The sequence below is a fragment of the Hirundo rustica genome, chromosome W (assembly GCF_015227805.2).
Source record: "Hirundo rustica isolate bHirRus1 chromosome W, bHirRus1.pri.v3, whole genome shotgun sequence".
Lineage (NCBI taxonomy): Eukaryota > Metazoa > Chordata > Aves > Passeriformes > Hirundinidae > Hirundo > Hirundo rustica.
The window spans coordinates 58,011-72,171 of NC_053487.1; the positions used below are offsets into that span (position 1 = coordinate 58,011).

The window sequence follows — 14,161 nt, forward strand, 5'->3', positions numbered from 1 at the left end:
TCCACCTGGCAAAGGGACTCAAAATCTTTGCTCTTTACTCTTTATATAAGCATTTTATGTCTCATTTGATAATAAATAACTAAAAAGGAGAGGAAGGAAGGTGAGAGGTCACGGATGGCCAGATGGAAGACTCACATAACCTTTATTTCTTCGGCAGCCTAAACCAACCTCCAAGCCAGCAGTGAAAAAGAGTTTTGAGGTCCAGCCCAGCTGTGATACAATGTGACAGCACAGAGAGACAGGCGGCAATTGTGGCACAATGGGGCATCAACAAGCCTGTGGTGCCATCCCAAAGCTCAGCTGGGATCTACATTGCTGCTCATCAATGCACTAAGAGCTCAAACAAGGTCTTTCAGGAGTGAGATGACAAAATCTGCTGTGGAAGAGCAGCATCTCAAACAGGTAAAGATGCGTTTAACATAAAGGTAAGGCAATGCTTATACAAGATAAGAGATTTACATGTGTAAGTTTCCTCTCCCTGTATCATAAAAATGGCTGGTTTTGACTTATTAAAGAAATATGGGTATTGATCTAGTATTGATACCCAACTGTGACGGACAAAAACTCTCTAACAGTTTAAAGTTAGAAAGTGTATGTTTATTACGGCCGGGCAGCATGTGGGATATTTCCCTAATATGCACTGCAAAATTCACAGGTCATTACAAAGCCTTTTATTTACAAAAGTGTTGAATACCCAAAATACAAATGCATATTTATACCCCTGTCACCTCCCATTTCTTGCTTCATATGCTAATTGGCAAAAAAAGCTATTAAGCATGCGTAGTTTGTTTCTTATAATGAGTCGGGGGTCTCTTCTGGGGAGGGGTCACCCAAAATGAGGAAGTAAGATGAGTCTTCCTTGTCTTGACCTTTCTACCTTTTCAATGCATTCGTGATAAATGAATCCTTGGTAGAACTTATAGTTTCCTGTGTTGAATAGGTTCTTTAAGCAGGAAGTATGTAGTTATATCTTATTTACCACATTTTGTTTTTCATTACAAGCACAGCTATGCTAACATAAAGCTGACAAGCAATGGGTTACTAAATCCGGGATAGCTTATCTAAGATCCGGCTTCTGTTAACTGCAAGCAAAGCTTACCTACCTACTTCAGCTAATTCAGCAACTATTATCTTAACTTTCCTAAAATCCCTAATTCTTCAAATTTAATGTCTCAGTTTAATAAAGCCTGTGAATCTGCAGCACAGTAAGCAAAATCACCCTGGAGCTGGAAAACTTCAGGTGCCCTGTGTGCGATGTGTACTGCACACCACGGTAACTCAAGGACAGTGCTTTTAAGAGAAAGATTTGCAGTTACTTTGACCTTGCATGCACTTAAAAATAAGCCATATGACTGTGCTATTATTATTTCTTAGGCTATAACATGATATTAAAGTAAAAACTCTTTTTGTAACATCTAAACCGGCTAAACGAGAAGGATGGAGAAAATCCCCCGCATTCCTGAATTATCTTATGAAGATTACTGACCAAAGCTTCAGGAAAGGAATTTATTGAACCTGTTATCAGTATCTTATCCAGATGAAGATGGCCAAAAACTCCAGGAGAGGAATTTATTGAACCTATGCTATCAGACGGAATGGAGCCACTCGCAGATGGTTCTACCAGAAAAAATGGTTGGGGGGAAGTTGAAACTGAACAATCACACTCAAGAGGAATGTTTGAATCATGCATGTGAATTTATGAATATGCAACAGGCTGGTACTTTTAAGGAGTGAGCCTTCTCGTTAGCAGGTGTGCTCTTGGCTGAATGCCAAGTCACCCAGCCATATAATATTTTGCTTTATTTCTGTCTCCTAATTGTCTTTTTATTAAACTTTTAAAATTTTACCAAGAAAGTGAACTTAATTTTTCACAAAGGGAAACAGTTAGCAAGGTACTCAGGCCCCTGTTCATGCAAGAATTAATCAGTCGCTCGCAGCTGCGCCTTCCCCACGTATGATGGAACTATCTAACCATTCTGCGTGCGGCGTCCGGGCCGTCGTGCTTACTTCCTCCGCTATACGACCTCCTCCTCGCAGGATCTATGATTCAGTTCCCTGGCAGCCTGGGTAGCGCGTGTGAAGGGAGGCCGGAGGAGGGAGAGGACGTGGTCCCGCCCTGGTAGTGGTGGCCTGGGTAGCTCCTTGGGAAACCGGAGGGAAGAGAGGTTTTTTCCCTTCCTTTCTTGCAGGGGAACTCGGAGTCCCGTCGGCGCGGAGCGAGGGCGCCCGCTCCACCGTGAGCCCTAGCTAGCACGGGAAGAACGGCTGCCCACCCAGAAACACCTCCAGGGAGCAGTCGAGTCCGCCGCTAGAGCGCCCGCATGCTAGGACGCTCTGGCAGGCGCCACGCGCTTCTCTCTGTCGTCGGGCCCGCCTCTCCGACTGTGTGGCACTGTCGCAAGCGGAGCAGTCGTGCAGGCTCCGCCATGATGAGCAGTGGAGGGATCGGAGTGCCGCTAGGCTTCCCCTTGGGCCCCACGTCTGTCATCCAGATCACGAACCTCTCCTCGGCTGTGACCAGTGAGCAGATGCGGACTCTCTTCAGCTTCCTGGGAGATATCGAGGAGCTGCGCCTCTATCCCCCGGAGTAAGCAGGGTCTGCGTCGGCCCTCAGAGCAATAAAGATTTAGGATGAGGAAGAGGCTTAAAGGGGTCTAGAGGATGGAGGGAAAGGAAGAGGCAGAAGGTCCTATGTGCCATCTTGAGTGGGCATCAGTCTCCCGCACGTTGGTGTGTGTCACGTGGTCCCACCCCTTTGTATGGGGCAGGAACGTTAGGTTAAAGGGGCTATGCCTGGACCTAAGATGGCGCTCTCGGTCCGGAGGAGGGGAGCAGTCGCAGTATCTCTGGAGTGGCCTGTAGAAACACGGCGAGTATTGTGTTCTTGTGGTGGCGGTCAGAGCCGCGGTCACCTGGTGGCGGCTCTCGGCACTGAGTCACAGCCTGACAAGACGCGTGCTCGCAGGCTGTCCCGAAGTGCTTCCTAGGTGTAGGTCTCGTTTTCCCCGTTTTCCTGAAAACCTGTTTTCTGTGCTCCACCTTTCTCTTCGCTCGGATTCATCCCAAGGGGAGGGGGCGGGAGCGGGCGGGAGCGGGCGGGAGCGCCCAGGCCTGACCCCCGCCTGGCTAGCTGGCAGGCCAGCCGCACCACTCGGGCGATGCGTGCCGGCGAGATCAGCTCTTTTTGTTCGAACAGCTGTTTTCTCCCGCGAGAAAGGGCCACTCGAACAGAAGTCAGCATAGCTGTTAACAGAGGAACGGTACCTGGCCTGTGCTTAGAAATGTTTCCGATAGGACGTTTGCAGTAAGTGAAAGTTAATAACGGACATTACACGTTTCTCTAAATTGTAGCTGTCCTCATTATGTCAACTGCATGCAAGGGATCCGTTCAAATGAGAGATATTATTTTGCAAACCTCAATGTTTCTTCCGAGCAGATGGAACAGAAGAGGAAAAGAAATGTTTTCTTAACACATCTGTTGTATTAGGAAGTGAATGGCAGACCGGCTCTTTCAAAACAATTTTATCTATATAATTAAATGAAAATTAAATAAGAATAGCAGAAATGGGCAGGGGGAGTCATTCACATTCAGACTTCAATTTTAATACAAAGAAGACAGGAATAAAATTTCATTATAAACTAGCAAAAGAAGATGGTATTTGTCCATTTTAATGTGTTACTAGATTATACTTAGCTAGGTTTGGAGGAGGAACATTCAGAAAAATTAAATGTGATTTAACATATATAAAGTATGTATAGTAGGCATCTATTCATGTCAAGATAAAACAGCTTTACCTAGTTTTAAACACTAATAGATTTATGGTGGTTTTTGCACAGTTTTCTAGGCTTTTATTTTGGATTTGTTCCACAATGCACTTATACATTTATCAGAAAATAGAATCATAGAATGGCTTGGGTTGGAAGGGACGTTAAAGATCATCTAGTTCCAATCCCCCTGCCATGGGCAGGGGCACCTTCCATTAGATCAGGTTCCTCAAAGCCCCATCTAACCTGGCCTTGAACACTTCCAGGGATGGGGCATCCACAGCTTCTCTGGGCAACCTGTTTCAGTGCCTCACCACCCTCATAGTAAAGAATTTCTTCCTAATATCTAATCCAAACCTACCTTCTTTCATTTTAAAGCCATTCCCCCTCGTTCTATCTCCACATGCCCTTGTAAAAAAATCCTCCCCAGCTTTTTTGTAGGCCCCCTTTGGGTACCAGAAGGCTGCTATAAGGTCACCCAGGAGACTTCTCTTTTCCAGGCTGAACAGCCCAGCCTAGACTCTCTCAGCCTGTCTTCATAGGAGAGGTGTTCCAGCCCTCTGATCACCTTCATGGTCCTCCTCTGGACTCTCCAACAGTCTGTGCTGGGGATCCCAGAGCTGGATGCAGTGCTCCAGGTGGGGTCCCACAAGAGCAGAGTAGAGGGGGAGAATCACCTCCCTCGACCTGCTGGCCATGCTCCTTTTGATGCAGCCCAGGATACAGTTGGCTTTCTGGGCTGCAAGCACACATTACCAGGTAATGCAATGTGATGAAACAAAATTGTATGTTGCGTTGCATAGAATTGTAGCTTGTTTTGTCTCTTATTCTGTATTGCAAATATTCAGCATACACACAAAATATTTTTACTTAGTCAAGCATGAGTTTGCAGAGTATGATGAAGTTGTGTTCTCTTCTGTATGCATAATTTTATTTATTAGAAAAAGGGCATTCAAGTTAAGAGATTTACTGTAATATTTGTAATCCCATTGCTTTTGCTGAGCATGTTTATTTCTAATACATATGAACTTGTAGTTTTGTTGATGCTCAACATTAAACAGAATCTATATGTGTATGTCTATGTATTTGATAAATACACTTGATAAATCATATAAACTCTCCTTTTTCTAATTCAGCATTATGACCTTCCAAATAAAAGTATAAATTTTCCTTTATGTCTTCAAAATCAGTCATGTTTGTCAGCTTTCTACTTTTTTCCTTAATCTGCTGAAGTCTAATGCATAAAATCTTATATTAAATACTCAGTAGTGTTGGTTTTTTTTGTTGGTTTTGTTTTGTGTTTTTTTTTGTTTGTTTGTTTTTTGTTTTTGTTTTTGGTTTTTTTTTGCTTGAAAGGAAATAGATCTCATTCTGGTATTTGTGAATTAACTTGGTCAAAGAAATGGACCATTTTGAAGTATTGATCTTGGTAATTTAATTTATTTTTGAAATATTTTTTCCCATTCTTGGAAGATGCAGTATTACATGTTTAGCTTTGGATTATCTTTTTCTTCCCAATTCTCTGATATTTTGCTCTGTCAGAGCAATCCAAGAGATTTATAGAAGTGGTAAATTTGATCATTTCAATTTCTTAGGAAATTCCTTTAACAACACTGTGCCACTATAGTTAATTGTGCAGCACCCTACTGCTGACTTGAATCAAAAAGAGAAGATTTATGACTTACTGGGGAGTGAGGATGGTGTATCTTGTACCTATAGGCTCTTCAATGATTGTAGAACAAAGTATAAGGCTGTGCTATGAACTAGCATCATGAGAGAGAAATTACTTTTCAGCAATTTTCTACATTTTTCCAGTCTCCTGTTATTGTCTCTAAAAGTGGTATTCATCACCCAATGTGCAATAAGACAATCTCACACACTGAGACAAGGTATTTGTTTATTTCATATTTGCACAAAGGTGGATGCTGGGTGATAAATCCACAAAGCTAGCACATAGAGCAGAGAACTTGATCATTACTTATATGATGTTAATCTAGTATATTCACCTATCTACTACATATTCAATGTTTACTACTCTACTATTGGTTACTCATGAAAGGGCTGATTGCATAAGGTATTTTGCAATTCATTATTAGCTACTGCACATTCAGTACAGTTGATGAGTTGGCTTTGTTAGTTTCTTCTTACCTTGGGCAAATGTCCTTTTGGTCTCTAAATTCTGCATTCTTCTTGTCCATTATCAGTAACCTCCCCCTAGGTCTGTGGCCCCCAAACCATGTCAAGCCCCAAACCCCAACAAGGCGATTCTATTGACAAGCAACCCATCAAAGACATCACTTCATTAACATATCCCTTGGTTTTATAGGGTGCAACAGAGAATTTCTTTTAAAAACTAACAGGAAGTCTCAAATTTTGAATATAATTACTTACACTTTAAATAGAAAACATTCATGTTAGATTACTTCACTTAAAGTTCTTGTAAGGATGCACAATGTGGAGAAGAGAGAGAAACCACCTCAGTTTTTTAATGCATTAAATAAAAGGCAGTTTCTTTAAGATGATTTCAGTATTTCTAGTGAGTTTCCTGAACCCAATGACTTTTCCCAGCAATTAATATCTTAGGATTGGGGTTTTAAAGTAGCAGTTTCTAACAAGGTCCTTTATTTTGTATACTGAATTGATTGGGATGACTTTTATGAATGTTGAGCTAAATCACACTATGCTCTTTGGTAGTTTGTCACTTCATGCTTTATCTTCATTCATCAAAGCCCTTCAGTTTCTTTGGTCACTGCTAATCAGACATCCCATTAAGAAGGATGGATTTCATATCTCATTTTCCTGAAAGCCTAGTTCTCTGTGAGAAAGTGTCTCTCTCATGTATGAGAGGTTTTCACACTTTAGGCAGTTGCCAGTAGATGCTATATTATTATTATTGTTATTTTCTGAAGAGGTCTGTGTGAACTGTGAATAAGCTGCTTTCCAATTCAGTATTGAGGGCATAGGAAACTTGCTACTGAAGAAGTTTCCATATGGTCATCGTACTGATTTTAGCTACTTATCAGTGAGACTTCATTGGCACTGGAAACAATATTTCTTTTTATTGAAAAGCTATGAACGTGTGTCATATTTCAGTAGATCATAATGCTTGTTACTGGTGGCTGTTTATATTTACCTGTTTTCTTACGAGAAAAAAATTAAATTTGACTTGACTGTACAACTATATACTGTTCTGCTCTCTGGAAGGCTTTCCATTGAAATTATAATCTAAAAATTGAAAGGACCTATTTGATGAATAACATCAGTAAACAAGTTATGTGGAGGTGGGAAGAGGGTTGTTTTTTTTTTTAAATCCACTATTTTTACTCTTAAGTAATTTGTATTTGATTATCAAATCTTAAAGAGACTGAATTTATATTTTATCATGTTGCAATTGTCTGCTGTATTACTTTAAAATTGGTGTCAAAAACTTGCCCAAGAAACTTTAACTTCATGAGATTTCTAACCATTTCCCTGTAAGACCTGTCTCTTATAGGCTGCTGTAAGTAGTTTTCAGGACTCAAAGACCTCTTTTATTCCATTTCATTACTGTTGCCAAGCATTTTGGTCACCTCTTCTTCTCTGTCTCATAAACAGAGCTTCAGCCTCTAGAAGTATGTTCAGAGAATTTGTGGGTTTTTTTTCTTTTCCTAACTGCTCAGAAATGAAAGTAATGGATGCTTGTAAAATCCTTTCAGAAAATAGGATTTCTATGTTGGCTTTTTTAATTTACTTGTACATATAATATTTTTCCCTTTTGCTTACATCTTGAGGAAATTAGGAGGACTGAATTGCAGGTTTCTAATTTTACCAAATGAGATCTGTGTTTTTTTCTGAAGGTAAAGACTTAAATATCATAAAGAAAAGTTAAAGATGTATATGAATATGACTTGGAAAATTATTGTTAGATAGGGTGAAGCTGTTAACAAGAACAGAAGATAACATTACAGTCACAGCCTCGGTAAGAGAATTTATGTCCTACAAGTTGTTACTACATCAGGGCCTTGGTGTGAATTTGCCACTTGTGTGTAGAAGAGGGTGGCTTTAGTGGGACTTCTGTCATCTTCAGTGATATTTTGTTGTCAAAGTCTGAGGAAAAACTGACATTTGGAATATCTGTGTATGGTCCTGATTTAGGTAGAGATCTAAATTCTCATGTTGAGAATGGAGATTTGCTGTCATTGTTTAACAAGTGCTCCTCAGTTTGCCATTTGCAAAACCATGCTTTTGCATTAGGTTTGTCACCCAGTTGAAATCTGTGTTTCAGAGAAGCCTTTAAAATTACATTTGTAGTGATAAGCCTTCAAATGTGGCTGTAAGAGGATTTTTGATTAGTTAAATATTGGAAAGCTTTATGGAAATTGAATTTTTCCAGAATTAATTGTTTGAAAGCAGGGAGGCACAAAATGCCTGCATCGGGTGTTGAAAGCCCTGCTATAATACTGTTTGCTTCTGGGTGTTCTGGAGTTGTCTTGGAAGCTAATACACACAAGTGTTTCTTAGATATTGTTGTATCCTGCAGTGGCTGCAGTATAGATAAGGCCTTTGAGATAAAATACACAGAGCCTTATTTAAATGTGATCTGCACAATTATTCCAGAACATCTTATTTTGACAGGTTATTCATTTCTGTTGTCTTCTCCACCATCACCACGCTGAGAAAATTTGGACCCTTAGAGGGATATTTTGTAGCCTTTTGTTTGCTTTTTCACTGTAGATTTCTGAATAGGTCATTCTTAAGTTTTTGGTTGGTTTTTCTTCTGTTGGTGGATGGATGTTACTGTCTCCCTACAAAGGAAAAGAAAAACGGTAGAAACATCTGAATACTATTCATATCTTTATTTCTTTTTGGAGTTTTCTTGCATTTCTAAAGAGACTGGATTATAGTAACCTTAAATCAGAGATGTAAGACTTGCTTTTTTGCATTGGTGTTTTGTAACCGTAGGAAGAAGGCTATGACTATCTCAATTCAGCCTTGAAAAGGATTGGCAAAAAAAAAATTTAAAAAGGTATTAAAACAGTATAGGACTTTTCTGCTTTAAGAAAGACTTCTTACAAAGCCTACTGGGGAAGTTTAGGAGGTCCACTTTGTAAAAGAAGAGGACTCAGTCACTGGGAAACTTTTTAGAATTTTAGAACTTTTGGATCTTAATCATCTCTCTCGGTATAGATGTGTTTTCAGCAGAGGTGGTCTCCTTATTAGAGAATTTTTCCTTTTCATCACTTTTCCAGTGAATCTCATGATTAGCTTAACTTTCAGAAAACACTTTGTCTCAAGGCTTTTTTTAGCCTTGTTGCAGTAGTATTCTTATGTTAATATTTTTTAACCTACTCAGATAGCTTTTATGATTGAAATCCAGGAAATACAGAGAGGGAAATATAGAAGCAACACTTGTCATAACTGGCTCTGTAGTTGTTGGAATTTATAAGGTCTATTTATGGAGCCTGTAATGGCCTGGAACAGAATTATGTTTTTGAGTTACCAATGAAAACAATAAAGAAAAAAGCCAAGAAAAGTTACAAGTTTGAACCAGAGAATCTTCAATGGAGGCTTCAACCATTTGGGTTGTAACACTGGCATACGTATTTACTAACAAACAAACCCCAAACAACAAGAAAAAATCAAAATACCCTCCCCCTCAAACTTACCCACACGGGCCTCTGTCCCTCCAACCCAAAACAAACAAAAAAACCTGTGACCATTAAATAAAAAATCTTTGCAATGAGCAGAGTCTGGGTCTTCAGAATATGTAATATTAGAAGTTTCATGCAAACATTTCTGCTGAGTATTGAGATAGTCATAGCTCTTTGTCAGCTCTGATGAAAAGTGTCCTGAATCAAGAACTTACAGATGGATCAAAAGCCATTTTTATACATTTATTTGCTTCTTGAATATGAAAGCTTGAAACTGGGAAAAGATTGTCCACTACAGACAGACTAATGGACAGAAGAAATGTAGTAATCTTGCAGTGTTTTTATAAATTGCATAAGGTTGACTTTCATATTTATGTTTCTTCCCCTCCCTGTTTATTTTTTTCCTCAATGTCTCTGTTTTCACAGAATTTTCCATCATAAATGTTTCTGATTGCCATTCTGAAGCTGACCAGCTCTAGATATTTTATCTAGATGTTACCTTTCTGGTAAACAGAAACATACCAATCTGCCTGCCTCAGACTAAGTTCTGGGTTCATTTATGCAATTAAGATGATGAAATAATGTACCTAAAACTTGTGAGTTTTTATTTAAATACTAAAGCTTAATTAATTCCATACAACAATTTTGGGAGTACTGCTTGGAATTTGAGGGACTGCAAGATGCATTGGACTAAACTTGAACTCCTTCTGGTACTTCTGAAAGTTGACAAATGTTATAGTTGAGAGGGTCATGATTAAACAGTTGAGGTAGTGTATTTTCCATGATTTACTACTTTTCTAGAAGATAGATGTTTATTTTAAATGGAACTTGCTGATGTTTCAGCAATATCCTTTAGTATTCTGTCTTTGAATGTTTTACCTGTACTTCATATGAAGAAATTAATTGTGTAAAGAGTATAAATCTTGACTAGGGAATACATCTCGTAAAGCAAACTTTGTTTTTGATCAAGATTACGAAGTTTGCATATTGTGCTTTCTGATCTATTTGTTGGTGTACTTTCTAATGGAAAAACAAGTTACCCAACATACGTATTTTTCATTTCCTTCTTTATTCTAGTCTAATACCAAACTAAGAGAAGATGATAAAAAGGATTTTTGTTACATTAGTGAACTAAGACGTAACAATTGTAAGAATTCTCAAGAATGTGTTTTTATCTTAATATGATTTAACAAAATTTCTTTTGTGAAGGCCTAAGAAAGAATATCAGTTAATATGGGCTAATATCCAAACAATACACTAAAAATGACAGGGCTTATTATTATAGAATTATAGAATAATCTGAATTGGAAGGGACCCACAAGGTTCATCATAGGCCAACTCCCAGCCCTGTACAGCACCATCCCAAGAATCACACCATGTACCTGAGAGTATTGTTCAAATGCTTCTTGAACTCTGTCAGGCTTGAGGCTGTGACCACTTCCCTGGGGGGCCTGTTCAAGTGCCCACCCACCCTCTGGGTGAAGAACCTTTTCCTAAACCTCCCCTGGCACAACTTCAAGCCATTCCCTCAGGTCCTGAGTCGTTAAAAACCAATATAATCATGGACAAAGACCCTCTAACTAATTAAAGTTAGAAAGTGGTATGTTTATTCACCGGTGGATGGCATGGGAGTCATCTCCGAAAGGTGTGACCGCTCCAAACAAAGTTCTTTGCCCTCTATTTATTTCCAAGATCTTACATACAATACATATGCATAACCCCAGCACCTCCCATCCCCATTCTGTATTAAAATGAGGCTATTAGTCCTTCACGCGTGCGCAGTTCTTCTCTTGAATTGGGTTGGTGGTCTTGAATTGGGTCAGTGGTCTCAAAGGATGAAGTCAGGAGAGTCTTCATCAGGTCTCTGTGACCCTCTGGCACGATCCAAGGTCCCCTGCTTCGTGATTGATTGATATGATGTCCAGGTGCTGGCCATTGTTCTTACTGGTTTCAATCTGTTCTTATAACGGTTTGCTTACTCCACTTTCTTCTATAAACATAATATAACAGTTAGGTCTAGCTTAAGCATCTAACAATCATTAACCTACTATTTACTGAACTAACTTACATCTTGATCAATATAAATTGTTTCTAACCCTTAGCTAAAACCTTAACTCTTTAAAATCATGATTAATTTTCCTACTCCTTCTTCAAAGTTAGTAAATTCTTTTACTAATATATAGATTCTTCTTAATCTAGCAAAGCTGTGCAGTAGGGGTCATTTAAAACCATACCATATGCTCTTGATATTGAAGTTAAAGCTGCTACTCGCTTCAGCATTCTCCAATTCTAAACAAGTATTATAACAAACACAATCAAACTTACACCAACTAAAATAAGCATAACAATAATTGGATGAACCCAGGTATTGAGCAAACCAGTTGTGATTGGTGACCACCCAAAAAACACATCCCACCAATGATGGGATGAGCCTTCTTCTAACCTTTTAAATACTCTGTATAGTCTCTGTGTCATGATGTATTGTAATTAAAGTTCTCTTTCTTTCATTTTTAATTTCTTTAAGAATTTCTTTTAATTCATAGTGTTTCAATAATTGTGCAACTGAAGTTAAATTCATCCCTGTAGGCACAGGCAATATTTCTTGAACAGTAGTCAAGTTTGCCTTTACATGTTGGTGGGATACAACAGGTGCCTGATAGGAAAAATCACATCCTTTAATTTTAACAAAGTTACAAATACACAATTTAAATTAAATTTCATTCACAGTAATCTCATCCACCATTATAGTGGGGCATACTTGTCCTAAGGCAGACACAACCTTGTCCTCTATATACAAGCAGGGTTGTTTGATTAATGGGGTGCATTTCAAAGTGACAAATGCTTTGCTCTGTATCCAAACAAGTATCTTTCTATTTTGAGACTAAACTCAGAACAGTTAGTTAAGCATTTGTCACAGCATTCAGGGCCAACTCCAATAGGTTTCATGGGTTTTTGATAAGATTCATGGAATCCATCCTGGACAAACACATATTCACATCCCCAAACATTTCTTCCTTCTTACACAGTTGCATTTGTAACTTTTAACATATGAATCAGAGACTCACGGGAGACAAAATCATAAGCTTTCCCTTGGCGCTTATATATACCAGTCACATTATAATGCAGTGGTACTACATTGGCTGTGGCTATAGCAGTGGTCGTAAATGCCACGATTCTCCAGGCTATACCTACTTGATTATCCATTACAATGACAAGCCTTCCTGTTTTTCAGAGAGTTGTTATACTATACTTATCATTTCACTCACACCCTATTTATTTTCCCGAGAAAGTTTTAATTTTAGTTTGTTATCACCTGGCATAACTTTCCGGAGTCCCTCAGGCGCTTTCTTTACTCGGGAGTGATGGATCCCGGCGCTTTGTTCCTTGATCTTGATTGCAGTAAAGGTGGTGAGGAGCACTTGGAATGGTCCCTCCCACTGTGGTTATAAAATTTTTTCTGCAAAAGACTTAGCATATATATAATCCCTAGGCTGTGCATCATGTACTGGTCCATCTAATTCTCTGGTTCGAGCCCCAGCCACATGTTTCTCTATTTCTCTAAGTTGTTTGTTTAGGGCCATTGTATATCAGTGTAGGATTTCTTCCCCTACTTGAGTGGGTGTTATCCCTTCTTGAATTCCATGTGGCCTTCCATACAGTATTTCAAAGGGACTTAGTTTTTCTTTTACTCTTGGCTTAGTCCAAATTCATAATAATGCTAATGAAAGAGCCTGAGGCCAAGGTAACTTTGCTTCTTGTCCCAGTCTTATAATTTGCTGCTTAAACAAATGATTAATTTTCTCTACTTGGCCACTTGACTGAGAATGATATGGAGTATGAAGTTCCCAGTCTATGCCTAAATGGCGGCTAATTTGCTGCACAATTTTTGAAATAAAATGTGGCCCCCTATCTGAAGACATTGTGGCTGGGACTCGAAAGCACAGCATTATTTCTTGTAACAATGCTTAGGTTACCTCTCGCGCATTTTGGCAGTTCTGGTAGGGAAAGCTTCTGGCCACCCTGAAAAGGTATCTGTTAACACCAATAGATATCGGTACCCTTTTTTCCTGGGTAGTTCTGAAAAATCAATTTACGATTGCTGCCCAGGTCCATATCCTTTCCCAATTTGCCCAAGCTTTGGTTTAGGAATATTTTTGGGATTAGTTTGGAGGCAAAGGCTACATTGGCAAGTCACCTGAATTACTGTACTTTGCAAATTTATAGACCATCTATTCCCCAATGTGTTTTCTCATGTTCCTCTTTCACTAATAACCATAGTATGTAAGAGGGGATCACAAGCCTTTCTTTCCCTTCATCTGTAATAGCCCACCCCTCTTGATTATAACTTCTGTTTTCTTTCTCAATAAGCCTCTTGTCCTTTTTACTGTACCTTGGCTTACCTTCAATGGAAATTTGCCCATCTGGAATAAACCCCTATACAGGGGTTTTCTCCCAAATTTGTCCCAAACCAGGACAGGCTGCCTCAACAGTTTCAACAATTACCTCACCTTTAGCTGCTTCTTTTGCCTTTCTGTCCACCAGCTCATTTCTTTCCTCCAATTCAGAGCTCACTTTTTGGTGTGCCTTGATATGCATGATGGCTACTGTTTCAGGTAGCTGGACTGCCTACATTTTCCTTGTGAATTCAACAGTCCTCTTTCTTTCCAGATGGCTCCAAGTGCATGAACTACCCCAAATGCATACCTCAAGTCTGTGTAGATATTAATTTTCTTTCCTTTTGCCAGCTCTAAAGCCCGAGTTAAGGC

At 39.2% G+C, this 14,161-nt stretch overlaps 1 protein-coding gene across 8 annotated transcripts in view; it reads left to right on the plus strand.

Annotated features, from left to right (window-relative positions):
• The first annotated feature begins 2,373 nt into the window (after window positions 1-2,373).
• LOC120764904 (splicing regulatory glutamine/lysine-rich protein 1-like) overlaps window positions 2,374-14,161 on the plus strand; it is a 106,139-nt gene continuing 94,351 nt past the window's right edge. For 5 of the 8 annotated variants that reach the window (XR_009208591.1, XR_009208592.1, XM_040089032.1 and 2 more), the window contains exon 1: window positions 2,374-2,587. Coding sequence is in view for 4 of the 8 variants with exons in the window: in XM_040089032.1 (XP_039944966.1) it covers window positions 2,427-2,587 (161 nt within the window). In the remaining 4 variants the exon portion in view is untranslated. Of the gene's footprint in view, window positions 2,588-3,224; window positions 3,305-14,161 lie in introns of those variants that run through there. The other 3 variants (XM_058423910.1, XM_058423912.1, XM_058423909.1) reach the window with 3 other exon arrangements.